The sequence below is a fragment of the Heloderma suspectum genome, chromosome 2 (assembly GCF_057233095.1).
Source record: "Heloderma suspectum isolate Gila_16-S chromosome 2, 16-S_ref, whole genome shotgun sequence".
Classification (NCBI taxonomy): Eukaryota; Metazoa; Chordata; class Lepidosauria; order Squamata; family Helodermatidae; genus Heloderma; species Heloderma suspectum.
The window spans coordinates 170363243-170388653 of NC_139459.1; the positions used below are offsets into that span (position 1 = coordinate 170363243).

Consider the following 25411-nt stretch of genomic DNA (forward strand, 5'->3'; position numbering starts at 1 on the left):
GAGAGATAATGGAGTTGAAGTGCTAGCATCCTCTGGAGCTTGACACAGCTGCCCTCTCGCCCCCACAACCAGCCAGCAAGATGTCGGAGTGCAATGGAAGACGTGAGTGAGCCCATGTTGATGTATTTGGTGACAGGGGTAGGGGGCAAGGTGTTGGGAGGGAAGCAGGAATGTTACAGCACAACGCTATGCATGTTTCTTCAGAGGCTTGTTGTGTTCAAAGGCATTTACTCCTTAATAAGCATGTTTAGGATTGCAGCTGTAGGGGCTTGTTCAGAAGATGCTGAGGGATAAGATAGCGGTAAGTGGGGGTACTGAAATAAGTAGGTTTGTAGGGGTTAGTAGAAGATGGGCAATCTAGAGTCCAGCTATTAAGAGCATCACGCAAAACTCTGGCATGACAGTGGCTCTCAGAGAGGGAGTGCTGTTGGAATAGAAAAGAGGGTGAAGTAAAGGGTAGGAGGTCTGGGGCATGGTTTAGGACTGGGAAAGCAACAGTGGAGCGTATGAATTTGGTATTAAAGTGAAATGGGGGAGTTTTGATATATAACTAGGACTGCAAATGGGATTGGATAAGTGCAAAGTGCTGAGGCCACCCCAGAGGTACAAGGCGAACATCGGAGGTTTTATTTTGGCCTGATCTCACAGAGGCCTCCATCTTGGAACAGTCTGCCACGCCGGAGCATGCTGTGTTGTATTTTATGTTAACCAAGTGGCTGTTCTGTCTTTTTCACGATCTTACAGGTGGTAGTTTTATTTTAAGGGAGGATGAATTTCTATTTTGGGCCTTTACTGAGAAACAGTGTAGTTACTAGTCGAATAATATACTGTCTGCTCCCCACAATACCCCTCTTCTCCCACCACCCCTACTCCCACCTCGCAGCAGCTGGCACTCCTGAGGTACCACACTCAGCGGCAGAAGCTTTTGTGGAGGCCACAGGCCAGGCCCTGGCATGGACACTTTCCAATGGGGGCTCCAATGCTCTGGACTCTACGGGCAGCGGTGCTCAGAAGAAGCGTGTCCAGCACAACAAGCATAAGATGCAGGGCATCAATGTGGTGCACCGGTCACCACGAGCCCTCTTCTGCCTCAGGCTGAACAACCCCATCCGCCAGGCTGCTATCAGCATCGTTGAGTGGAAGCATCCTGTGCTTATATATTGGGAGAAACTTGACTAGGGGCTTGTGAGGGACTGGTTTGTGTTTTTACTGAGGGTGGGGAGGGAGAAGAGATTCTTGTTTGTCTCCTTAACTGAATGCTTCCCAGACCCTTTGACATCCTCATCCTTATGACCATCTTTGCCAACTGTGTGGCCTTGGGGGTCTACATCCCCTTCCCGGAGGACGACTCCAATGTCTCCAACCACAACTTGGTGAGTGTCTTTCATAAAACTATGGATAGGTGGAAGGAAGTGATGGGGGAGGGAAGGAGAGCATAGCTCAGTGGTAGAACACATGCTTTGCATGCTGTAGTTCACAGGGTGAGCTCTTGGCAGGGCCGGCATCAAGGGCAGGCATAGTCAGGCTCCTGCCAAGGGCCCACACCTCAGCAGGGGCCCAGTAGCAAGATCCCCCTGGAGTTCCTCCTTCTCTTCACCATTGCAACTTGCTTGTACATCTGCCTCTCGCTCTGGCCCAGGCAACGGTGGTTGGTGAGAAGGAGCAGTAGATACCACTGCCATCTTGTTCGCTGGCTCTCTGCGTTCAAGCAAACAAGTGTTAACAATGCTGAGAAAGTGGATGAGGAGCACTAGCAGCTGGTGACAATGGTGGTGAGAAGGTCGACACACTGAGGGAGGGGCCATTGAGGGTGTCTTGCCCAAGGGCCCTCCAAAACCTGGAGATAGCACTGGCTCCTGGCATCTCTAGCTAAAAGGATTTTGGACAGCTGACTTGGGAAGGACCTCTGGAAGGCTTGAGAGACCCTGGAGAACTGCTGCCATTCAAAGCTCACAGTACTGAGCTAGATGGACCAAGAGTCTCACACAGTAAGGCAGCTTCACATGAACCCAGGAGTCTTGGCTCCCAGTTCTCCTCCCTTGTTCTAACCACTTTCCTTCTAACCCCCACCCCCGAAATCCTGGATCATAACCCTCTCCTCTCCTCTTCCCTTTTCTTATTCTTGAATCCCAATAAACTCTTTGTCTTGGCCTCCTTCTTTCTTAATTATTCCTTCCTTACCTCTTGATTTCTGCCCAAGGCAACACGGTAATGCTAATTAAAACTATTATCTCTTAATAACCATTAATCCACCACCTGACTGGGGCCAGCTGAGGCAACAGTTGTCTCCTGCCCATCAACACACCATCCTTGCTCTGGTGACTAAATGAGGGTCTTGCAATGATGCCAGAGAAGCTCCCCTATGAAGCTGAAGTCATCTGCCGTTTGCAGCTGGGGTCAGAGCTGGAGTCTGATCCAGAATAATTCTGGAGTAAATCCAGAATAATCTGTTGACTGAAATTAGAGGTGGGCCAGTTCCTGATCCTTATTGTCCTCTCTGGGATAAATCCAGACACACTTGACACTAGTGAGGTCAGGGACAGAACCTGATCTAATTTCTCTGCCAGTTAATTCCCCCCACCCCACCCCAAGACTTAAGCATGGAAAGGTACACTGTTCACACAGCCCATACCCCTATGAGAAAGGAGGAGGGCTCCATTGTTCACAATGACGGGACGGAGTTCTGGGTTTCTGGGTTCTCTTCTCACTACAGGAGAGGAGAGCATGTACTGCTGTAGAAGGAAGGAAGGGGACTAGAAACACTACCTGTATTCTGCACTTGCAAGGCAGTGGGGCCTAGTAAGCAAATGGTGGGGATGGCCTATAAACCAAGATTCCCAGGTTCTGTGCTCTAGCCCTACACTGTTTTCTTCTCTCCGTGTGTTGCCCTAGTTTTGCCTGCTGTGCGACACATGTATGCTCCTTTTTCTGGAAAGTATGTATGCTTGCTGCCACGCACATTGTTGCTGTTGTGTGGGTATATATGTGGTATTCCCAGGCCTTTCCCCTGCAGGCATGTGAGTTTGCATGTCACTGCTTTTTCTCTGCTGGCTCTGTAAACTGCTGATGCCAGTGTTGAATTGAGATGGTGTTAATCCAGAGAAATCCTTGCCATTTTTCCTTGAGCAGAATTTCCAGCCACGGTTTCTAGTGTTGGCTTCCCAGAATTGGAACAGCATTTCTTTCAAATACACCTCTTTGGAATTACCCTGATTTTGACAGCATTTGACAGGGCTTCCAGCTTCAAATCGCAAGGAAGTGCTATGTTGCTTCCCAGGACATGAAGGCAAAAGCTTTGGAAGGATAACTTGGGGCTCCTGGCCTTCTCCCTCCCAACTCTGCAGGAGCAAGTGGAGTATGTTTTTCTCATCATTTTCACGGTGGAGACTTTCCTCAAGATCCTTGCCTATGGTCTGGTCATGCATCCTAGTGCTTACATCCGCAATGGCTGGAACCTTCTTGATTTTGTCATCGTTGTGGTGGGGTGAGTTGTTGGCAAACAAAAAAACGGTGTGTGAAAATCATTCCAGCAGGTTGCCTGATTCTGAAGTGGTGGGCCATCTGCCAATGGGGACGGGGAGAGCTGGAGAAACTGCAGACGCTTAGCTTTCCTCCAGTACCTCAGTGGAAATAAATGTATAGAGCAGGCAATGATAACCCAGAGGAGGAAGTAGATCCACATCCTGAGAGGACCCCTACGTTGGTTAGAAGTGTACAAAAGGCTTTGCTCATCACTGCAACACTTTGATGAGCAAAGCTGCCCCTGTCAGAATTCTTCCCTCTACCAAACTCAGCGGAGGCAGGTGGCTCTGATCTCAGCGGGGCTGTGAATCCATTCTGGGTTTCAGTCAGAAGCAGCCAGAACGCTAAAGGAGCTATCCACTATCCAAGGTGCTGAACCGGCTGCTTCTGACTGAAACCCAGAATGGATGCACAGCCCCACTGAGATCGGAGCCACCCGCCTCCACTGACCAAACTTCTAAAAATATATGAGCCCTGACATCGGCAGAGTGGTAAATTTTGAAATGTGGGGGCTCATCATGACAGTCCTCATAGCCACGCCCCCAAGGAGAGTCCAAAACTGCAGGCAGTTGTGTTCATCTATATCAAGGAACCAGTTCATCTCCACCAGGAGCAGGTCTTTTGCAAAGCTAGTGGGTCTTAATTGCCCATTCAAGACCAGGCCACCCCAAAATACTTTGCATTACAACAGGGGTAGCTCACAAGTATATATGTTGCTGGGAAAATCACCCCCCCCTTTGCTGGATGAGGACTGCAGAGAGAACAGGAAAGGCTGAGAAGGTGGCAGGTGATCTCATCATCCCTGTGCTAATCGAAAAGTCCAGGCACTTTGACCCTGGGAGCCCTGGCTCCTTTACACACACACACCCTGCAATATGTGTTGGAAGGGAGAGGCGTGCCTGAGTTTTGGTTTTGAGGGATCTGATATAGAGTTGCCAGAAAGCGTGACCGTAGCTGTAAATGGTCACGCCCCTGCCACCTCCTTGTGTAACCTCTAATGTCTATATACACACCCATAGATTCCTATGCATTTTGATGCATGCTGCTTATCCCTCAAAACCGGGGTGGAGTGAAGATTGTGTTTCTCAGGCATCTCTGACTGCATCCCTGCCATCTAGACGTTACATCCGATGAGTAGAGGGCAGGGCTGGTGTGTTCCTATTGCCCCAGAGTCCATTGACTGTACCCTCTGTCGTAGTGATGAGTCTACCTATGCCCAGGGCTGTAAACAAAGTGCTGGATGGGGTCACGAAGAGTCCAACACGACTTAACGATTGAACAACAACAACAACAACAATGAATGCCAGGTCTTCTGAGGCTCAGACCCTGAGATGCAAGCCAAGGGGTGGGGCCTGGGACTTAAGGGGTGCTGCCTGGCAGTTCAAAGAGTGGAGCCTGCTGAGAGAGGGGTAAAGCCTAGTGGTGCATAGGCAGGACTGGGGACGGCACCTGGCTGATCAGGGGAAAGAGCTTGCCTATGCCTGGTGTCTCAGGGTGGAGCCTGATGGGCTTGGAGTGACTTGTAAAACCTCTCAGGCTAAGGAAAGGGAACACCTGCTCTTCTTCCAACCTGCCCATTTCTGCAGGTCATTTGCCAATGCCCTTCTGCAGGTGCCCCTGCTGCCAGGAGTGAGGCAGGTGGTGACCAGAGGGAGGGCATTTTTGGCTGTGGAGCCCAGTTTGTGGACTGAGCAGAGTGAGGTGGCTGCTGCAGGAAGCTAATTTTGGGTGACATGAAAAGGCAGCAAATGGATAGTTACTAATGTTATAATTATATTTTTACTGCCAGGGAGGGCAAGAGATGCTTGTGGGGTTTCCTGCCAAAGATGGCAGACTAACTTGACCGGCCTTGGGTACGGTGCACCTTGAGTGGTGGTGGGAGCAGGGTGGGAGCGTCGTTGGCCTGGCTGGCTGGGAACGAGGGGGGTTGCAGTCCAAGACTTCTGGGGGGCACCAACTTGGGGAAGGCTGGGTTAGGTAGTCGTTCTTCTGTCTGGATCTGGGTGGGCACTTCCTGGGAGGAAGGGCCCCCTGTCTCATCCAACGTTTTCCCCACAGCCTCTTCAGTGTCATCCTGGAACAAGCTTCCCACAAGCCCGGGGAAGCCCATCACATGAGCGGGAAGCCGGGTGGGTTTGATGTCAAAGCCCTGAGAGCCTTCCGTGTCCTGCGACCTCTGCGCCTCGTCTCTGGGGTCCCCAGTAAGCATCTCTCTCTCTTTGTCGCATGCACACACCTCTTCTTGAGCATAGCGGTGCTGTGCTGCACATGGCCCTGGGGCTCTTGTGGGGCCACGTGCACAGTGTGTGGTGCACAACAGCTCTGCTGTACTGCAGTGCAGTGACAGCCCTCCATGGCATTTTTGTTCGTACTCCACATAAGGATGGCCACATACTAATTGCCTCACCACATGCTGTGGCGCCAGCCACTGCCACTGTCCCCCCGTGACCCGAGTATATGCTTTCATTCTGCGCTGCACTAGGTCGCGGCACAGTACCACATTACAGCTCATATGTAATCTGCTACGCTGCATCGCAGACACTGCACCACATACAACCAGACTTGCACAGGCCTGCATGGTGGTTTACACGCAGGTGCACTGTTGGGCCCACAGTGACATCACACCACATGCCCAGCTTTGCGTGCTACCTTGCTGCACAGCACACGGGGTTGTCTCCTTGTGCCTCGCTCAGCCTCCCTGACAAGAGCAAGCTGCACGCTTCCTGTCCAGGGCCACACTACAGTGCTGCGTTGCAATTCATGCCTCCGTATCGCATCTTAGCGCATGCACTGAACAGCACACAGCCACAATCGCCACACTTTGCACCGCTGTTAGTGCACTGCGTGCTGACTCCCCACAGATTGCAGCATGAGAGCTGCTTCTCCTGTGTATGAAACCATGACCCGGAATCGGGTCATGTATGAATGATCTCGTTTTAAGCATGCATTGTGCTATGGAAGAAAGGCGTTCCCCTTCTGGTTGTACTCTGCTGCTGAGATGGACAGTCAGATCCCCGTCATGTGGCCCTGTGTCTGGGGCCAGCGGAGGTTGCACTGCCTGCTGAAACACTGCTCCCGAGCACAGTTCTGCAACACTGAGGCCATGTCCCAAACCCTTCCCTCCCCCCAGGCCTGCACATTGTCTTGAACTCTATCATGAAAGCTATGATGCCTCTCCTGCACATTTCGCTGCTTGTCCTTTTCGTCATCATCATCTACGCCATCGTTGGCTTGGAGCTCTTCATCGGCCGCATGCACAAGACCTGCTTCATCATTGGCTCAGGTACAGTTCAGCAGGTGTTGGGGGAGGGATATAGGCGACTCTTGCCCTTCTACGTCCACACAATAACTGGGATCCAAGTGTGTACAAATGAATTTTCAGGAACAACCCTTCTCCTCGCTTGCAGGATGGGGAATAGTGCATGGTTGGATTTTTGTTTCAATGTGAGAGTTGCCATTCTGAAGACCATGAAAGGCTTCTCTTTCACACATGTTTCACACAGGCACCTCTTTCACACAGGCACACATATGCCTGTTTGATGCCTTTTTTCCATGTCTGCTGCTGCTTTGGTGCCTTAAAAAAAAAACTTGAAAGGGCTTTTCATGATGTGATCCCAACCAATCAGGGATCACATAATGAGTGTGATGATGTCACTGACCCTGATAGCCAATCAGGTTCATACTGATGCACATGCATGGTTGGATTTAAAGAACTGAGTGCTGATATCCTTAAATGCCTGGATTTTAAAACATTCTAGAAATCCCAAGTGACCATTTTCCCTTGTGTGAATGTTGAGTGGCCCCTGGGAAAAAATACTAAAAATATGGGGCACATTTTGAGAGGGTTGGAAATGTTTGTAAGGGTTGGTTGGCTCAGCACTAGAATAAACTATCCCCGATGATCCTGTCCCTCTTCTCCCTGTCATCACGTGCAATCTCTGTCTCCCTCCCCACCGCCCTTGCAGATCTGGAAGCAGAGGAGGACCCATCACCTTGTGCCTTCTCTGGGCATGGCCGAGAATGTACAGTGAACAATAGCGAGTGCCGTGGCAAGTGGGACGGACCCAATGGTGGTATCACCAACTTTGACAACTTCTTCTTTGCCATGTTGACCGTCTTCCAGTGCATCACAATGGAAGGTTGGACTGACGTGCTCTACTGGGTGAGCCAGCATCCCCTACTGTGAACCGCCCAGAGAGCTTCGGCTATTGGGCAGCATATAAATAAATAAATAAATAAATAAATTCTGGTGTGGTGGTGGGGGGAGCTGCACATCTGACACCTCCTGAAGGTAATTCACACAATGCTACCCATCTAAATGTATGACTCCTTCACCCTTTTTCCTCTCTCTGCCCTAGATGCAGGATGCAATGGGTCACGAACTGCCCTGGCTTTACTTCGTCAGCCTTGTCATCTTTGGCTCCTTCTTTGTGCTCAATCTGGTTCTGGGTGTGCTGAGTGGGTAAGTCATATTTGTAGCATGCTTAGCATGAGAATCAGCTCTGCAGGGCATATAGCCAAGGTGGAAAAGGCATATAAGCCAGCCTCCAGTTGATGTTAAAGTGTTTGTGTTTTGTTACACCAAGTTGTATCTCCTCTCCAGGAAAAAAAAGTAATGTGTGAAGTAAGTGTATACCTAAGTAACCCACATTCTGCACTATGATTCTGTGACCTGCATAAATTTTACAAATCAAATGCCTGTTCATATTTGTACATTTTACTGAATTTATTCTGCTTTTTTTTAAACATGTGGGGAGAGGCAAAGAACTACACCAGGCAGGGCACTGAAGCCTTACCTCCCAGCACTGAAAATCTTACACAGCTAGTCTTCTGGCTTCTGAGATTGCAACAGGCATTGCCCACACACTTTCAAATATATGTTCTCAGCCATGAAGGCTAGAATCTTGTTTTGCTTTTTAAGAAAATTAAAGCTGAGATTCTCAGGAAACTAGATTCTGCATGCAATGCCACATTCTGCATTTGTCTCCTGCAGATTCTCCTGCAGAGAATCAGGGAATCCATACAGACCTAGCTTGAGTCTGCAACAATTCCAGGACTACAAAGATCAATGGTGTTAGTACAGTAATAAATTATTACAGTGAATAAAAAACACTAATACTTCACATTTATACTGTGCTTTTTGAGCATACAGTATGCTTTACATAAGCCTCGTGTGGCGCAGAGTGGTAGGCAGCAGTATTGCAACCGAAACTCTCCCCACGACCTGAGTTCGATCCCAGCGGAAGCTGGGTCTCGGATAGCCGGCTCAGATCGACTCAGCCTTCCATCCTTCCGAGCTCGGTAAAATGAGTACCCAGCTTGCTGGGGGAAAGGTAGTCACGACTGGGGAAGGCAATGGCAAACCACCCCGCTATAGTCTGCCGGGAAAACGCCAGTGCAAGCGGCATCCCTCCAGGGGTCAGTAATGACCCGGTGCTTGCACAGGAGAAACCTTTCTTTTCCTTTCCTTTCTATGCTTCACATATGATTTCAGTAATCCTTACATGCCTGTTTGCAGCCTGTAAGGTAGATCAGTATTATTATTCCCTGAATGCAAAGGCGAGGAGGGCTAAGGCTGAGAGGGAATGGCTTGGCTAAGGCCACAGAGTAAGTTCATGGCAGATGCCAGATTTGAATCTGGGACTTCCTAGTTCAGAACTTGCCCTCTTAGCTGCAAAGGGGAGGAGGGGATGTGGTTTGACTTGCTTGCTCAGTTCACATGGAACTATTTTGATTTATTATTTGTATAGTGCTTAAAACAAAGTTAATGCTTCACGAGTATGGAAAAAAAGACAAGCCCCTGCCTGTGAGCTCCCAATCTAAGTAAAGATGAGACACAAGAGGCAAGAAGGCAGAAAGATTAGGAAGCTTAACTATGGCTTTGTGTGATGTTAGAATTAGCAAATTGGAATTGGAGACAATAGTCCGAAGTGGGTTTTCTTACCATGGCGTGTGCTACCTGAATTGAAAATCATAGTTACAGCTGCTGCTCTTTCTCCAAAGACCACTGTTCCATAGAAATGGGATGAATCTGAGTGCTGAGTGGATAGAAAACAGAAGCAGACCAGCATCTCTAAACCATGGTTTGCCTGTTTGGAAGGTCAAACCATGGTTACTTAACTATGGTTAGTGCCAACCATGGTTTGGTGTGATATCTGAATTGTGTATTTAATAATGACTCTTGGAAGTTGATGCAGTCCAGGTTCTATGATCCACCCACCCAGCAGTGCAGCTAGGCGTGGACCTTTGGGCTGAAGTCTAGGGCCCAAATGACTACCCAGAGAATGGCAAACAGTCTTGGTGTCAGGTCAGCACCTAGGTGTCAGGGTGGAAACTGAGCCCATGGAGCCCCAGAGCAGTTCTGATTCTGAGGAAGAACAGCAATCCGTGGGAGAGGAGCTCACTCATCTCTCACAAGCACAGCAGCTGGCAGATTCCTCCTGCCAGCATTCCTGGGATAGATAGTAACCCTGGCAGCGAGAGAGCGCTGGAGGGGGGCTTGCTGGATGCTCGGCGCAGACGCAGGGAGCGGTGACATATGGAGGGCGCCGAAAGGAGGCGCTCTGCTCGTTTAGCGCTAAAACAATGGTCGCGTCCCAAGGACCCAAGGGAAAGAGGGGGGATCTCTCCATAGCCCATAAGTTCAGAGCCTTCCTGCAGTTCTCCTTCAAACGGGGACCAGCTGTCTTACCTGGAGCTTAGGCTACTCTGCGATCTACCCCAGTGCAGTTCCTTGCTTAGTCGCTAGTGATTAGCATCTGTAAGAGTCATAATGGAATAAAGGAATAAAGCCTTGGAAAGAATCCTCATCGTCTGTGTCCTGAGTTGGCTACTGGAGGGGACTGTAAGAGGCAGCTAGGGCGCTCCTGACACTAGACTGGCATGGGCACGTCTGAGCCTACTGTGGCTGACACCGGTCACCACAGCATCGTTTCTTTCTTCGTGTTTTTAAAAACATTATTTAGTCAAGGGGTGGCTGGCCAGGCTTATTATTATTATTATTTGTAAAATAGATTATCCTTTTCTACTACAAAATGCCGCTTGTTCCCACATAAATGTGTCTAGCATCAGGGCAGCAGACGCAAGCTCCCATTTTATTCCTGCAGCTGTAAGGGTGCTAAGATTTAAATGAGCTTAAAATGCAGAACTGCACATGCTCAGGATATTTCTTTTTCTTTTTTCTCCAGGTTGGTTTTATTTGTTTTCGCGCTAATATATCAAGGATGTAAAAGCAGTTGTGAAGTATGGAATGGGCAGTAGGGGAGAAATGTTAGTGGTGTGCTTCACAATGGAAATAATACACATTGCCAGCTAAAGGAGGTCCCTACAAGACATTAAGTCCAGGGTCTAAAATCACCTAGCTGCGCCATTGCAACCACCCCCCGGAATGGGCAGAAGAAGGTACCGGATGGTGCATTTAGGGACTAAGTGGCTGTCTTGGCCCCCAGGAGCGGTTACGCTCCTTCAAAGCCCTCGGCCGGCGCAATACAGTGGCTGATGCCAGATGCCAGCCCAAGGGAAGAGCCCTTCACTTGAGTTATCTGCTTTGCAGGGTGTCAGTGGCAGCTAATCTTTTCAGCAAATGGTCCAAAGTATCAGTTGATGTACTATACTGCTTATGCAGCCCCTGCGCCTTGGTCTTGTTTTGCCTAGTCTGCTGTTCTGTGGAGCAGGCAATCGGCAACGCTGGAGGGTTGGGCCCGAGTTCAGGCCTGACTTTACACTATAGCTGCTCCACAGACCCTCCTGCTCTAATCCAGGAATGCCACACATGGCTGTGCCCCCCCCCATGTCACAGGCTGCCCACCCATGAGGTGTTTTGTTAACACTTGCTCTTTGCTTGTGACTCTCTCACGGCCTCGTGTGTCTGTATGAATCTGTGAGTAGCCAGCGCGTGCATGACCCTGCCTTGGGAGCGCGTGTGTGGAGGGGGCGTGGGGGCAGGAGAGGCTGGCAGCTCCGATGTCAGTGGGGCTGTGAGTCCACCCTGGGTTTCAGTCAGAACCAGCCAGAGCTCTAAAGGAGCCATCCAAGGCTCTTAACCCAATCCCCAAACTAGGGCCAGCACCTTGGATTGCTCTTTGAGAGGCCTGACTGGTTCTGACTGAAACTCAGAGCAGATGCACAGTGCCAGTGGCATCAGAGCTACCAGCCTCCGCTGCATGGGAGGGTTGTACTTGATTATCTTAAGGACGACTTTGTGATGTTTCGATTCGGCTCCATGTATGACTGGAGCACCCAGAGAGCTGTCTGGCTGTGCCAAACACATGTCAAAGACCTGGATCAAAGGCCACACTGACAGCAGGTGGGCTATGCATCTGTAGGCGTTTTTTCGGCAGGCGGCTCAGTGGGCATGTGCTCGGCTAATTTGACTGGTTCCTCCCCACAGAGAATTCTCCAAGGAGCGAGAGAAGGCCAAAGCCCGGGGCGACTTCCAGAAGCTCCGGGAGAAACAGCAGATGGAGGAGGATCTGAAGGGCTATCTGGATTGGATCATGCAGGCTGGAGACATAGAGCCCGACGATGAAGGGGACGAGGCAGATGATAAGCACACTTGTAAGGGCTCTGCCTGCCGCCCAGTCCCAGCCTCCCAGCCCTGCTTTGCCAGAGAACATTGCCCTGCTGCTCTTGGGGATGGTTTAGTTAGCAGCCTGGATGCTACCATCTGGGCCTCGTGGCAGCTCTGGGTGAGGGGATTAGAGAGGAATCAATCCAAGCTGTGGCAATGCAAGATTAGAGGGAACCTGAGTAAATTGCCAGCTTGGGAAGGGATCCTGCTCGGGGTGAGGAGAGAGGGGAAGTCTGGTGTTGTGTACATGCTAAGGAAAGCAGGAGGACCTCAGCCACTGAGAATGTATGGCACACCGACTGAGTGGCAGGAATAGAATAGGGGGTCGGGTGGGCTGATCCCTCTGCTGTTTCATTTTTTCAACATTGCTTCTGTCCTTCTTCTTTCTTTCGCCCCTGCTCCCACCCCCACTGCCTTTTGGTGAGGGAAGGGCTACAGAGGTTGCGCTCTTTCCTTCAGCAGTGCCCAGAATTTGGCCAATTACTAGCAGCTCTTACTTGTGCATACCCTTCCCCATAGCTATAATCTGCAGCAAGGGAAAATGGCAGGGAGTTCCAAGGGTACAACCCCTGGCACTGAGTTAATTAGGTCATTGGGACCTCATTAGCCGCTTTGGGGTCACTGAGCAAGATGTGAAAGCAGCTAAGGCCGGAATGGCAAATAGATGTTTATGAGTGAATGCTGCCTTCCCAATTCTGCCCATCAGTCTGTGTTTTATCCCGTCAGGTGAGGACAAGTTCCAGGGAACTTTCACCTTACTCTGTCCTCAGCACCCCACTCAATAATGAAGGCAAATTCAGGAGCTCCCACACTACTGTGGAATTGCCACACATTCCCTCACTTTTACAGGGCATCTTCAGGACATCATCATCAAATTGTTGTCCTCCTGTGTGTTCCCCATGTTACTTCTGCCTCTATTCAGACCACAGAAAAAATTCTTCCCTCTAAAAAAGTTGGACAGTAGTACAGTCTTGGCAAGTTTGTACCAACTTAACGCTACTCCTCCATCTTTTTTATGAGGTGTAGTTTTGACATACTTAGTGATGTATCAGGCAGGTAAACCTGTTTCCCTGCATCTACGCTTAGGCACACCTTTGCTATTACCTTTCTGGTAGGCACCACTTTATAACTGTGTTTGTTTCTTTTAATCCTTCTTTTAATTTGTCCTAAAATTCCTTTTTGCCTTTTTTTTCATGATAGAGCTTAAATTGAAAAGTGTTCTAGTGCAAATATGAAAATCAGTTAACAACAACACACTGCTTTTTCAGTCAGCGCCATTTTAATACTGTGTTTATTTTTGTTCCAGATCTGTTAATCAGCATTAAAGCACTTTATAGCCTGTAAAGTCATTTATTCAAGTAGTTGCACAAGAAATTTATTTAATACTGCAATAGTGACTAAATAAAAAGTGCTTTAGAATAATTTTAAAAAGTGAGTTAGGGCATAATTCTATGGACTGCAACCTGGCTCCTCAGAGGTTTCCTAGATTCCTGTGCCCTACTGGGCTGAAGCCAACAGAGCAGGAGGAGTGGTGGAGGCAATCTTTACCTCCCCTTTTCAGCCAGTCTAGCAAGGGCACTTCAGAGGGGGAGGGCAGGATGCTGGAGGAGGCTCAGAAAAAACTTGTATCCTGGCCTCTCTGGTCTCGTCTCTTCTCCCCACCCACCAGAATACTGATTCCCCCCCCCCCCCCGCTGCCTTTGAGGTCGGGTTTCCAAAGGGGTTTTCTGAGCTATCCTGTGGTCCCTGGGATGCTCACCCAGGGAATATAGGATTGCTTTCTTAGAAATTTGAATAACAGATGGTGTCTTCAAGTGAATTGTACCTTCTCCCACATGGATGGAACTTAGTGGGATGTACACACACAAAAAGTACAATTACTCCTGAAGCATAGAGAATCTATTGCAAATCTGCATGTAGGTTACATCATAACTGCAATCACTGGGTAGCACTGGGACAGGTGGGGCCAAGGCAAAAAAGGTGGGGTCAAAATCCAAAAAATATCAGCCCATTTTAGCTTAAAGCTCTTCCTGCCAGTAACTCAGCCTCAGAAGAGGCATTTCAACCTTTTTGTATGGGGAAAAAGACTGCACAAAAGCCAGGAAACCACCAAACAATTGGTGATTGGAGGAAAGGGGGTGGAGCTAGGGTAAGAGGGCATAGCCATCTGGGGAACCCTGGAGGGCTGGATTGGGTCCCCAGGGTCTGAGGTTCTGTACTCGGAGCTGCCAGTCTGGAAGCACCTCTAGCTCCTGGTTTAATTCTAGAAGCAAAGAAACAAGGAAGTAGAATTAAGAGTTTAATTCTTCCCCTTTCCTCTGCCATCTTTGCCATGTGACTCTCATCAGTATATGTTGTTCATCATCCACTTCCTTTCACTTTTGTTCTAAATAATTTCTTCTCCTATTTATCCATCCCTCCGCTCATCTCCTTCCATCCTTTCATCCCTCCTTGCCTCCCTTATGGAAGGCGTGACTGTGGCAGACCTAACAGAGAAAAAGAAGAAGAAATGGTTCAGACATAGCAGCCACTCCACTGACACCCACAGTAATTTCCTCATTTTCTTACATATGTGTTGATGTTTTGTTCCTTTTAAGGGCTAAGCAGCAGAAGACATTCTAAAGGTACCACACATTTCCATCCCATTTTCCACGCATGTTTCATCCGCAGCCTGCATTGATTTCATTGAGCTCCCATTCCTATGGTGGTTATATTTTTATTAATGGCTACTAGTGATGATAGCTATATAGTAACACCAGTATCTGGGGCAGTATGCCTCTCTGTATACCAGTTGCTGGGGAACATGAGTGGGAGGGTGCTGTTGCGCTCATGTCCTGCTTGTGGGCTTCCCACAGGCAGCTGGTTGGCCACTGTGTGAACAGCATGCAGGACTAGATGGACCCTTGGTCTGATCCAGCAGGGCTCTTCTTATGTTCTTATACTGAGAACTGCTATTCTGATTTGTTTGTTCTTTGCCACCAATTGCTTTCCACCCAGGAATCTGATTCTCCCCACTGGGTTCCATTCAGCGTGATACATCTTTCCTCCTCCTCCTACTCAACAGAAGAGGCAGGAATCCTTTGCAGACTTCTTGCATAAGGCTTTCTGGGCCTAATCTACACAGCCAATTTATTGCGGAGCAATAGCACATCAGGGTCATTCACGACAGATGACATTGTCGCCAATCTGCAGCAACCCCACAGCTTCCCTCTGGAAAAGGCACATTTTCAGAAAGTCCTTTTAGTGCATCTTTTTTCCTTAAATGTGGCTCCTGCACAGTTCCACTGCAGTGTGCCCTGTCCCCTCATATTAAATCTTGAGCATGCTTATTTCTGTGACCTGGTCAAGAGGTGGGGCTGCCACCTTTATTCCCCCCATCCCCTCTTTTTCCCCATTCGCAGTACGGCTGCTATCCCATTCACAATATGTCGCCTCTTTTCCCTATTCATAGTATCAGAGTACTGAAACAATATTGTTTCAAGCATTCGCAATGGCACAATAGCTTCTTTCCCCATTCACTGTAGCCCGTTTTTCCCGTTCATAAGAGTGCAGTAGTGCTGTTTCAAACATTCACAATATCCCAATGGTGAATGAGAGGGGAGAGGTGTGGGTTTAACTACTAGGGCTTAATTCAGTGCTTCCATTAAACTTCCTTGAGCAGGGGAGCATGGACAAGGGTGGGGGACAAGCCTCTCTCATTTGCTGAGCAGCACCTACGGGGTTGATGACATTCAGTTCTATTCCCTGGACTCCACCCACCCAACCCCGAAGTTTCAAGTGCTGCGTGACCTGGGAAAGCTGGTATTTAGGTAATGTATACTCTGCTTTTCCTGCTTCATGTACCTCTGATGGACCCAAGTGATTTCATGAAAATCCAGATATAACCAGAAAGCGCTGCTCATTCCATTTCCATGTAGATTGGGCCCTGGTCTGTGGGTCAAGCAGTGTCCATAGCATAGTGGGAGACTATTTCCCATGCATAAAGTCCCAGGTTCAGTCCTCGGCATGTCCAGTCAAGGAATCTTAGGCAGGGCCTGAGGCCTCAGAAAGTTACTGCCAGTCAGACCAGGCAATATTAATCTAGATGGGCTACTGGCGTGACTCAGTATTTGGCAACTTCATGTATTCATACTCTGGAGCCTGAAGATCTCCGTTTTGTGTCTATTTATCATCCTTTCATTCCTTGAAGTTTCCATGGCAGCTGCTTGCACCGCACAAGAGGCAAGGTGCTTTTCAGTGTACGTTTTAAATGTTATACAGAAAAACGGTTTGCCTTTTCAGCAAACTTCTAAGAAAGTTGCTAGGGAGCTTCAGTGTTTCCTTCTGTTGTTTCCTTCATGGTCTCAGAGACCACCAGAAAGTCCACCGGGGGCTACTGGTGGTGTCTGGAGCACAGTTTTAAGAAGCATTGCTCTAGTGCTAAATTCAGGGTCTTTCACTTGGGGGGAAAAAGTCATGTCTGGCATTGAAGTCCGTTGTTAGTACCACTTGGTAACATTAATGCACACAGGTTACGGAGTTCAGCTTTTTTCCCTTTACTACTCGAACTACTTAGCCAAGGTCCACCCAAGAAGTCATTTTGATGCCTGAGGCTGAAAATCCAAACCTTTCTTCTGCTCAACCTGTGGCACATTCCACTGGGGCATTTTCCTGTGCTAAACCCCTTGAAATGAATGGGACCTGCATGCTCCCCACATCCCCTTGTTTCCCAGTACAATCACTGGGAATCCAGCACGGCTGAGGTGGGGGCTGCAGAGGCAGAGGACCCAGTAGGGTCGCATGTTCCCCACCCCGAAGTTAGTATATACATCCGTTTACAAAACCGCAAAAGCAGGAAAAACCTGAGTGCAACCTACAGCTCGGGGACGTACTGTTAATGATCTCTTTACATTCCATCTGTCTTCACCTTCAAACTAGAGAAAGGTAATGCAGCTTGCAAGCAGGATTGCTACTTGTTATGCCTACACTTATTCCACGTTTGCCTCTGCTGAGCGTATATTTTGTATTGTTTCAAAAACCTGCAAAACCTGTTTGAGCAGAGGCGACTGTGTGTGTACACTATGGAAGTCAAGTCAGTTCCAAACTATGTTAAACTCTCCTAAGAACTCTATTGGTCTCCAGCCTTAGAAGTCTGTTTTGGAATGCATCACGATTTCCTGTGTAGGGCTGAGCCAAAATCCCTGCCCCATTTTGCTACCCCATTAATGGTGGTGAAACGAGGGGGGCATTCCAGAGATTGGGGGGGTTTCTGGGGGTCACAGTGATGAATTTTCCATTTAATCCCGAGCCGTTACACTCCTCCCAGTGGCCATTTTGTTTTGCCCATAATGCCTTTCGGTACTATGTTAAGAACATAAGAAGAGCCATGCTGGATCAGAACAAAGGCCTATCTATCTAGCGTGCTGTTCCCACAGTGGCCAATCAGATGCCCCAATGGTAAGTCCACAAACAGCCCATAAGCGCAACAGCACCCTCTCACTCGTGTTCCCCAGCAACTGGTACTGAGAGACATATTGCCTGATATTGGAGGTCATGTCTAGTAGTCATTGATAGCCTTATCCTCCATTAATTTGCCTAATCCTCTTTAAAGCCATCCAGGTTTGTGGCCATCACTTCATCTTGTGATAGGAAATTCCATTGTTCAACTATGTGCTGTGTGAAGAAATACTTCCTTTTATCTCTCTTGGATCTCCCAACACTTAACTTCATTGGATGGAGATAGGATCTTGTACTATGAGAGAGGGAGAAGTGTTTTCCTATCCACTTTCTCCACACCATGCATAATTTTGTACACTTCTGTCATGTCCCCCCTTACCTTTTTTTTTTTTAAGTTAAGGAATCTCAAACATTGTGACTTTTCCTCATAGGGGAGTTGCTCTAGCCCCTTGATAATTTTAGTTGCCCTTTTCTGCATGTTTTCCAGCTATACAGTATTCTTTTTGTGGTGCAGTGCTCATTATTGCATGCAGTTGTCCAAGTGTGGTCACACCATAGATTTAGATGAGGGCATTGTGCGATCAGCAGTTTTCTTTTCAATTTATTTCCTAATAATCCCTGACATGGAATTAGCCTTTTTCAGAGCACCTGAACATTGGGTTAATATTTTAATTGAGCTTTCCACCATAAACCCAAGACCCCTTTCCGAGTCAGTCACTGTCAGCTCAATCCTCATTGGCGTATGTGTGAAATTTGCCCACTGGGGCAATATGGGAAAAACAGAGCAGTGGCCCCCAGCCAGTGGCACCTGATGGCAAAAGTGGTAGGCCAGTTCACACACCCCTCAGATTCAGAGAAAAGTTTGACTTTTCAAACATTAAGCCCACCATATCATGAAAGTGACAAGCAAGTGGGTCATGACACTGAGGGGGGAGTATTGTGGTTTTAATGCTCAGCAGTGGGGCTTGGATAGTTGTAGGATAGGGATGGGGAACCTGTTGGCCCTCCAGCCTGTCTTAAGGAGCGCCTCCAGCAACACCAGACAGGCCGCTTAACAAGATCATCCTTGGAAGGCCTTTTCTATGTCCCATCAGACAGGACAGCTAGACTGGTGGGGATGAGGGAGAGGGCCTTCTCTGTAGTGGCCCCAACTCTGTGGAACTCCCTCCCTAGGGAATTCCGCCATGCCCCTTATTTAATGAGCTTCTGCCGCGCATTAAAAACGTGGTTGTTCAGGCAGGCATTTGGGATGGGTTAGGGTATTTTAGAAAATGTTTTTACTGTAGAATTTTATTGTTTTAAACTGTTTTATTATATACTTTGTACATCGCCCAGAGTGGCTGGGTGACCAGCCAGATGGGCAATTAATAAAATAAATAAATAAATAAATGTGGTTGGACTCCAACTCCCATCAGCCCTAGCCAGTATGGCCAATGGTCAGGGGTGCTTGGAGCTGGAGTCCAACATCTAGAGCACCACAGGTTCCCACCACCACCACCACCCTGGTTATAGGAGGCCTTGTTACTTTTCTGAAAAACCTCACTTGCTTTTCTCTCCCCAGCCAGTCTTCCTGCCAGTGAAACCACCTCAGTGAATACAGAGAATGTTGGGGATGAACACCATCAGAACAACTGCTGCGATGTGTGTTTGTGAGTTTGCTTGGCCACAGGGAGGAGGGCTGGAGGGACCACAGGGTAGTGCTAACTGTTCCATGGTCCTGTGCTCCAGGCTGACTTCTGTAGGAAGGCAATGGGAAGCATGGGTGCTTGGCTACTTTCCTTCCTGCTCCCAGTGGCAGAGCACATGTTTTTCAGGCAAAGAGCTTTTCTACATGAGGCTGTTATTAGTTGTATCTACTTTCAGTTTTGTCGCAGAATTGAGAACCGAGCTCTATACAAAGAGCTTTTCCTTTCCTGCTTTTCTGGTACATAACCTCTAGGTGGTGCTGTGCTATAGCGGAATAGCGCAGTTGCACCAGTACAAACAGCACGTTCAGAAATAATACCACATTTTCCCTGTTCTAAAAAAAGCAACGGGACAGTGCTCTAAAAAAACCAGAAGCAAAACTGGAGGATCATGACATCGTCTAAAGAGCCTGTAAACAACTATGAGTAAGGAATCACGAGCACACAATAAATGCCTCATGTAGAAAAGCTCAAAAGGTCCCAGGATCAGTCCCTGGCATTTCCATTTGAAAGGATCTTGAGTAGCAGGGGTGACTGAGAAAGGGAAGGCCTCTGTGTGTGAAGCTGGAGAGGTGCTCCCAGTTAGAGGAGACAATTCTGGGATGGATGGACATAAAGCCATTGCTCTGATTTCATATAAAGCTGCTTCACATATTTCTCAGACCCTGCTCAGTAGAGGTTTCTCTGCTGCAGCAAGGAGGATGATAAGGGATCAGTAGGTGACCCTTGTGTTATAGGTGGTCCAGTCTTTGCCTAGGGCAGCCTCCCCAGCCTCATGCCCTTCAGATGGGCTAGACTACAAGTCCCATTCTCTACCAGGCAGCATGGCCATTGGCTGTGCTGGGGATTATGGGGAGTATAGTCCAGCATTATCTGGAGGGTGACCAAGTTAGGGAAGGCTGACCTAGGGGTAAATAGGGCAAACTATTCAGCCAATACTACCATTTTTGTGTATTTGCTATAAGGTTGGTTGCCAGGTCAGCAGCATCCCAAAACCTGAGACTCACAAGGTGGGGCCTGGTGATGCCACATGTTTGCTCACTCTTGAAAGACAAAAAACATCTGGTACTGGGGTGGGGCCCAGAGGTGTGGAAAGCCCAGAAGTTACTCTGCTGGAAAACTCCTAGAACCAATATTCAATAGTAGTAACATTAGTGATGATAACATTGCTATTGTGTTTGCCTGGATTACTAAATCATACCCTCCAAACATTTCCCAGGTGTCAATACAGACATGCTTGTAGCACCCCAGTTTCAAAAACCACTGCCTGAGGCCCCCTTCACCCCCATTCCACATTGCTAAAGGCTATTCACTGAGCCTTACGTTTCTCTTTTTCTTCCTGCATCCCACCTTCTCCTCTCCCTCTCCCTCTCCCTCTCTCATGTGTGTGTGTGTGTGCGCGCATGTGCATTTCTCTCTTTGTAATGGTGCCCAGGTTGGAGCGTTGTCTAGAAGCACAGCAGGGCAACTCTTCCTTGCCAAGGAAGTAGCAGTATCCACGGCCAGCCTAAGCCATTTTTATTCCTTGGTCACCCGTGCTCCTGTCACTTCATATGGCACAATTCATTGGGGCTCATCAGCAGCTTCTATACACTTTAGTGGGACTTGCGCAGGAGAAAGGCCCAGGGGTGATTGTGCCCACGCATCAGATCTGTCTGTCCCCTACTCTGCCATCCTTCATGGTAACTGTTGTATAGGTAGTAGGAATGACCGCAAGAACCAGTAGGCTTCAAACACAACCGTTCTTTATTCAGCACACACAGAAATGAAGAACTTAGCAGAAGTGCCACCCACTGTTGCTGCTCCCAACTCTATAGGAGCTGCCAGGGTTCAAAAATAATAACTAACCCACAGTAGACTCCGTGCCCCCCAGATGCATAACAGTAGCCAAAGTGTGCCACCTCATGGAGCTGCCTCACCTTGCCTCATGGCAGGGGTGCCTCTGGGTTCATTGAGCATGAGAAGGGGATTGGCAGAACAAAGACTGAGAGAGGGAAGGCCTCTGCCCACCAAGCCTCCCTGTTCTCAAGGGGATTGGCAGGATAGACCCTGGGCACAGTGGGAGTGAGAGGCAAGCCTAGCTAGCTGGCTTTCATGTGATAGGATTGTTCCCTGATTTGCTGCCAGCCTTTGAGTGCCAGGCCAAGGCCTCCTAAGGCCCGTGGGGACATGCTAGCTTTCATGCCTAAACTTTATGGTTAAAGGGGGAGGCCTAGCTATCAGATTCTAGTTTAGCCCATAAAATTGAACATCACTAGCCAGAATTTAGAAGGTGGCCCTGCTAGAGACAGTCCTGTTTGGATATATCTGATCATCAATCCTTGTTAGTTTTACTATTTTTAGCATTCTTGCCTGCCCCTGAGCTCTTACGGAAAGAGAGAACAAGTCTTTCTGAGAAGTCAATTTTCCCTAAAGCTCACACCAAATTCCCACCTCAACAGATCACTTCTCCCACCTCTGGTATTCCTATTGTAAAGGGTTATGCAACTTTGCTGAATAAAGTAACCTACTGAATGCAAAAGCAAGTGCCCTAATCACATCTGTAGAGAACTCTGGGGGTCCAGCAGGTGGAATGGATAGACTCTGTCCTGTCCAGTTCCAAGATGATCATCCAAGGTTGTAATTCTTAAACACCTGAACCCCGCCCCCCTGCTCTTGTACCTTTAACAGCAGCCTGGTCTCTAGAAACATCGCAAATGAAGCTTTTCCTGGTATGGAGATGCAGTGCTGGGAAATGTGTTTCACACCTGCTTAATTTCTGCACATTGGGCTGCATTGAAAAGAGGATAAGGGGCAGTTAAAAAAAAAAAATGATCCCCACCCCCCATTCTGGGTTTGGAATATCTGTGAAATATGATGCATTGCCAACATTTGTGGACTTCCTTTGTGAACAGTTGTCCCTGCAGCCTGGATACATTCGTGGCTTTTCACAGAGGGGGATGGGGCTTTCAACTGCAACAGAAGGCTTTCTTTGATTTCCTGTTCACTTTCTCCTCTTTTTCACAGAGGCAAGCTCTCCAAGACCAAATTCTGGTGAGTATAATGAAAGCTGCCTTCCCATCTGCCCTGTGCTCTCCTGCTCTTATCCACGACTTCTGTCCCCCTGTTTTCTGCTGCAGCCGCCGAGTTCGACGCTTCAACCGCCTCTTCCGGAAGAAATGTCGGCTGGCTGTCAAGTCAGTCTCTTTCTACTGGATGGTCCTGCTTCTTGTCTTCCTCAACACCCTCACCATTGCCTCTGAGCATTACAACCAGCCTGAGTGGCTCACGCAAATCCAAGGTGGGGCTGCAATATGCAGGGAAGACAGACAAGCTTCTGCAAGGGAGCCTTGCCAGGGATTTAGTGCAGCATTGGGGGGGGGGGTCTCCAGGGGGGTATCCAAGGGGGTTAGCTTAGCCTTTTGTGGTCAGGATGGGGCTGAGAAGCAGAAGCTCATCATTTTAAATTAAGCTTCAGGATACACTTGGTTGAGGGGTGCATGCATGGGGCTGGAGGTTGCCTATGTTTTATACCAAACTATGTTTTTTTTTTAAAAATCTCCAGCTACCCCACCTCTCTCTTAAACAATTCCTACACTGGTTTAAAGATATGTGACTGCAGTCTACTCTTTATGTCCCACAGCTATCTTGCATTACGACAGTGCCTGAAAGTAGGTTCTGTGTATCACCTCCTCTTCCCCTTATAATGTCATGTGACATGGCACTGTCATGTTGTGAATTTCCTGACCCCCCAGTGGCAGCCAATAAAGTAGAGCAAGGGGAAACTTGCAGTGTCCTGACATCATGCCACACATTCTGCCTTATTAAATGTTGTTATTAGTGAGAAACAGCATACGGTTGTGGTTTGTGGTGCCAGCTACATGATGTCTGTCTGTCTGTCTGTCTATCTATCTGCATTTTTACCCCACTGTTTTGCTGAAAAGGCTCCCACAGCAGCTTACAGATCAGTAGAAAAGCAAGACAGTTTCTGCCCTCAGGCTTACAATCTTAAAGATACCACACAAAAGAAAAAAGAGATGGGGAGGGAGGAGGAAAACAGCAAACGTGAGCACTACTACTTAAAGTTACAGTTCTTAAAACGACCAGCTTGGATAGAAACCGTTCAGGTAGCCCGATGGAATGGCTACCACTAAGTGACAGCTGAGGGAGAGTGAAAGGCAGGTGGTCCTTCAACAGCGTGAATGGAAGAGCCCTGCTTCCCTTCTCTCTGCTGGAACCTGATAGAATATGTAGTTCTGGCCTCAGATCATACTGCCAAATGTGTTCAGTCAAGTTTGTATTCCTGAAAGAAGCCCAGCTTTCCACCTCAAAGCCCACCTTCTCCTGCTGTTTAAGAACTCAAGACATAGGACGGATTACTCCTGGCCTTTTTTGAGAAATCTATTCTATAGGAAACTTCACATGTTTTTAAAATTTATTTTAAAAATAAATTACACCTTGGAAACAATAATCAACTCAGGTATCACAATTCACAAAATGTCCAGTGGCTTATTTCAAATTCTCATACCATTAAATTAAACTGAGTTGCTTTAACTGCTTAATTATACTGGTTCCCCGCTGAGAAAAACTAGTCACATAATCATATTTGTCCCCCAAGAGAGGCTGCCATCCTCTCTTTTCAGCTATGATTTCACTGAATGCAACCTAAATCTGATATATAATGCTCTAATCCCATGTGGCCTAGTACTGTAATTCTCAGAGGGTCACATCTGCCACCCTAGCGAGGTATGTACAGAAAGTTTCCAATGAAGGCGCAAGCCCTTTCTTGGGACCTTTCCACTCTTCCTTTTACAGCCTCTAAGGATGCAATCCTATGCATATTTATGCAGGGAAAAAAAACTTTTTTCTGTCTAAACATGCAGAGGATTGTGCCTTAAGGCAATTTTATCTGGTCCTTGCCTGCCCTGCCAAATGTTAATCAAGGCATGGTTGACCACAGTTTTACTTGTAAGGAAAAGAAAAATGTACCCTAGCTGTATGAAATAGAGCTAGGGTACTCAACACTTCTATTTTGCATCCCTCTCTTTGATCTTTGTATGTAATGAGTATGTAATACGTAAATGTTTGTTTATATCCCACCTTTCCAATAAAATTAGTGCTCAAGGCAGTTACATATTTGTATGTAACACCATCCAATGCCTGAGCGCATCTGCTCCAAAACTGGGAAGCCGAACTGTCACCACTTTCATTACCGAGCCTGGTCACTCATCCATTTGTGTGGTATTTCCCATCGCTGGACTGATGTCTGGAGAATAAAATGGCCCCGGAGAACGCAGACATTGGCCAGCCTTGAGCTAATATTGACAAATCATTCTGAAATGCTTGCAATGCATGATGTAACCACTAAAGGTTGTTATTCCCTGTACTGACCCAAGGCTGCCCTGGTTGATCCCGCCCCTTATAGCCACCTGGCCAATCTGCTTTGCAGGTTACCAGTTGGCCATCCCTGTATTAGAACCTGTAGGCTTGCCCAAAAATACTTCAGAGGCAACAGACCTCATCCCAGTCCACCCCAAAGTTGCCTGGATATGACCTGGTTTGCATGATTGCTGGGTGATTAATACGTGATGGTGGTTTGCTAACCACCCTGCGTGTGCCAGTCGTGTGCCAGGGGATTAATCACCCTCAGCAGCACTGTTTGTCGTGTCATGTAACAAGCTACCCAGAACCCTACAACAGCCCATGGGCACGTGCAACGGGGGAAATAAGTCACTGTTGCATATTTCTCCCTCTGTGATCGTGCAAACCCAGGCCACTGTGTGCTACCCTTAGCTGCCAAGGCCTGGCAATAGGGCAGGGGTAAGCAACTTGTTTCCCTCTAGATGTTTTGGCCTAAAACTGGGGTCAGCCCTAACCAGCATAGCCAATGTTGAGGGATCATGGGAGCTGTAGGCCAAAATATCTGGAGGGCCATGAGTTGTCCACTCCTGCGATAGGGGCATGTGTGGGAGAATTAAAGTGAGGGAAGGAGAGTCTCTTCTTTCTCTGTCCTGCCCCCTCCGCTCAGCTTAGATTATTTTGCATTTCCATTATAATATAGAATCATAGAATCATAGAATAGTAGGGTTGGAAGGGGCCTACAAGGCCATCGAGTCCAACCCCCTGCTCAATGCAGGAATCCAAGTCAGAGCATCCCTGACAAATGGCTGTCCAGCCTCGTCTTGAAGGCCAAAATATTCCCATTTTGCTGTTGTGAACT

General features: G+C 48.0%; 1 protein-coding gene across 1 annotated transcript in view; it reads left to right on the forward strand.

The window, feature by feature from the left end:
* Positions 1-80: 80 nt before the first annotated feature.
* The window catches only part of CACNA1F (calcium voltage-gated channel subunit alpha1 F), an 81381-nt gene continuing 56050 nt past the window's right edge, over positions 81-25411 (forward strand). The window contains exons 1-13 of the mRNA XM_084835956.1: positions 81-102; positions 884-1142; positions 1268-1373; positions 3345-3484; positions 5581-5723; positions 6653-6805; positions 7488-7684; positions 7881-7984; positions 11912-12078; positions 14561-14638; positions 19089-19176; positions 22219-22245; positions 22332-22492. Coding sequence (XP_084692082.1) covers positions 81-102; positions 884-1142; positions 1268-1373; positions 3345-3484; positions 5581-5723; positions 6653-6805; positions 7488-7684; positions 7881-7984; positions 11912-12078; positions 14561-14638; positions 19089-19176; positions 22219-22245; positions 22332-22492 — 1645 coding nt within the window. The remainder of the gene's footprint in view (positions 103-883; positions 1143-1267; positions 1374-3344; positions 3485-5580; positions 5724-6652; positions 6806-7487; positions 7685-7880; positions 7985-11911; positions 12079-14560; positions 14639-19088; positions 19177-22218; positions 22246-22331; positions 22493-25411) is intronic.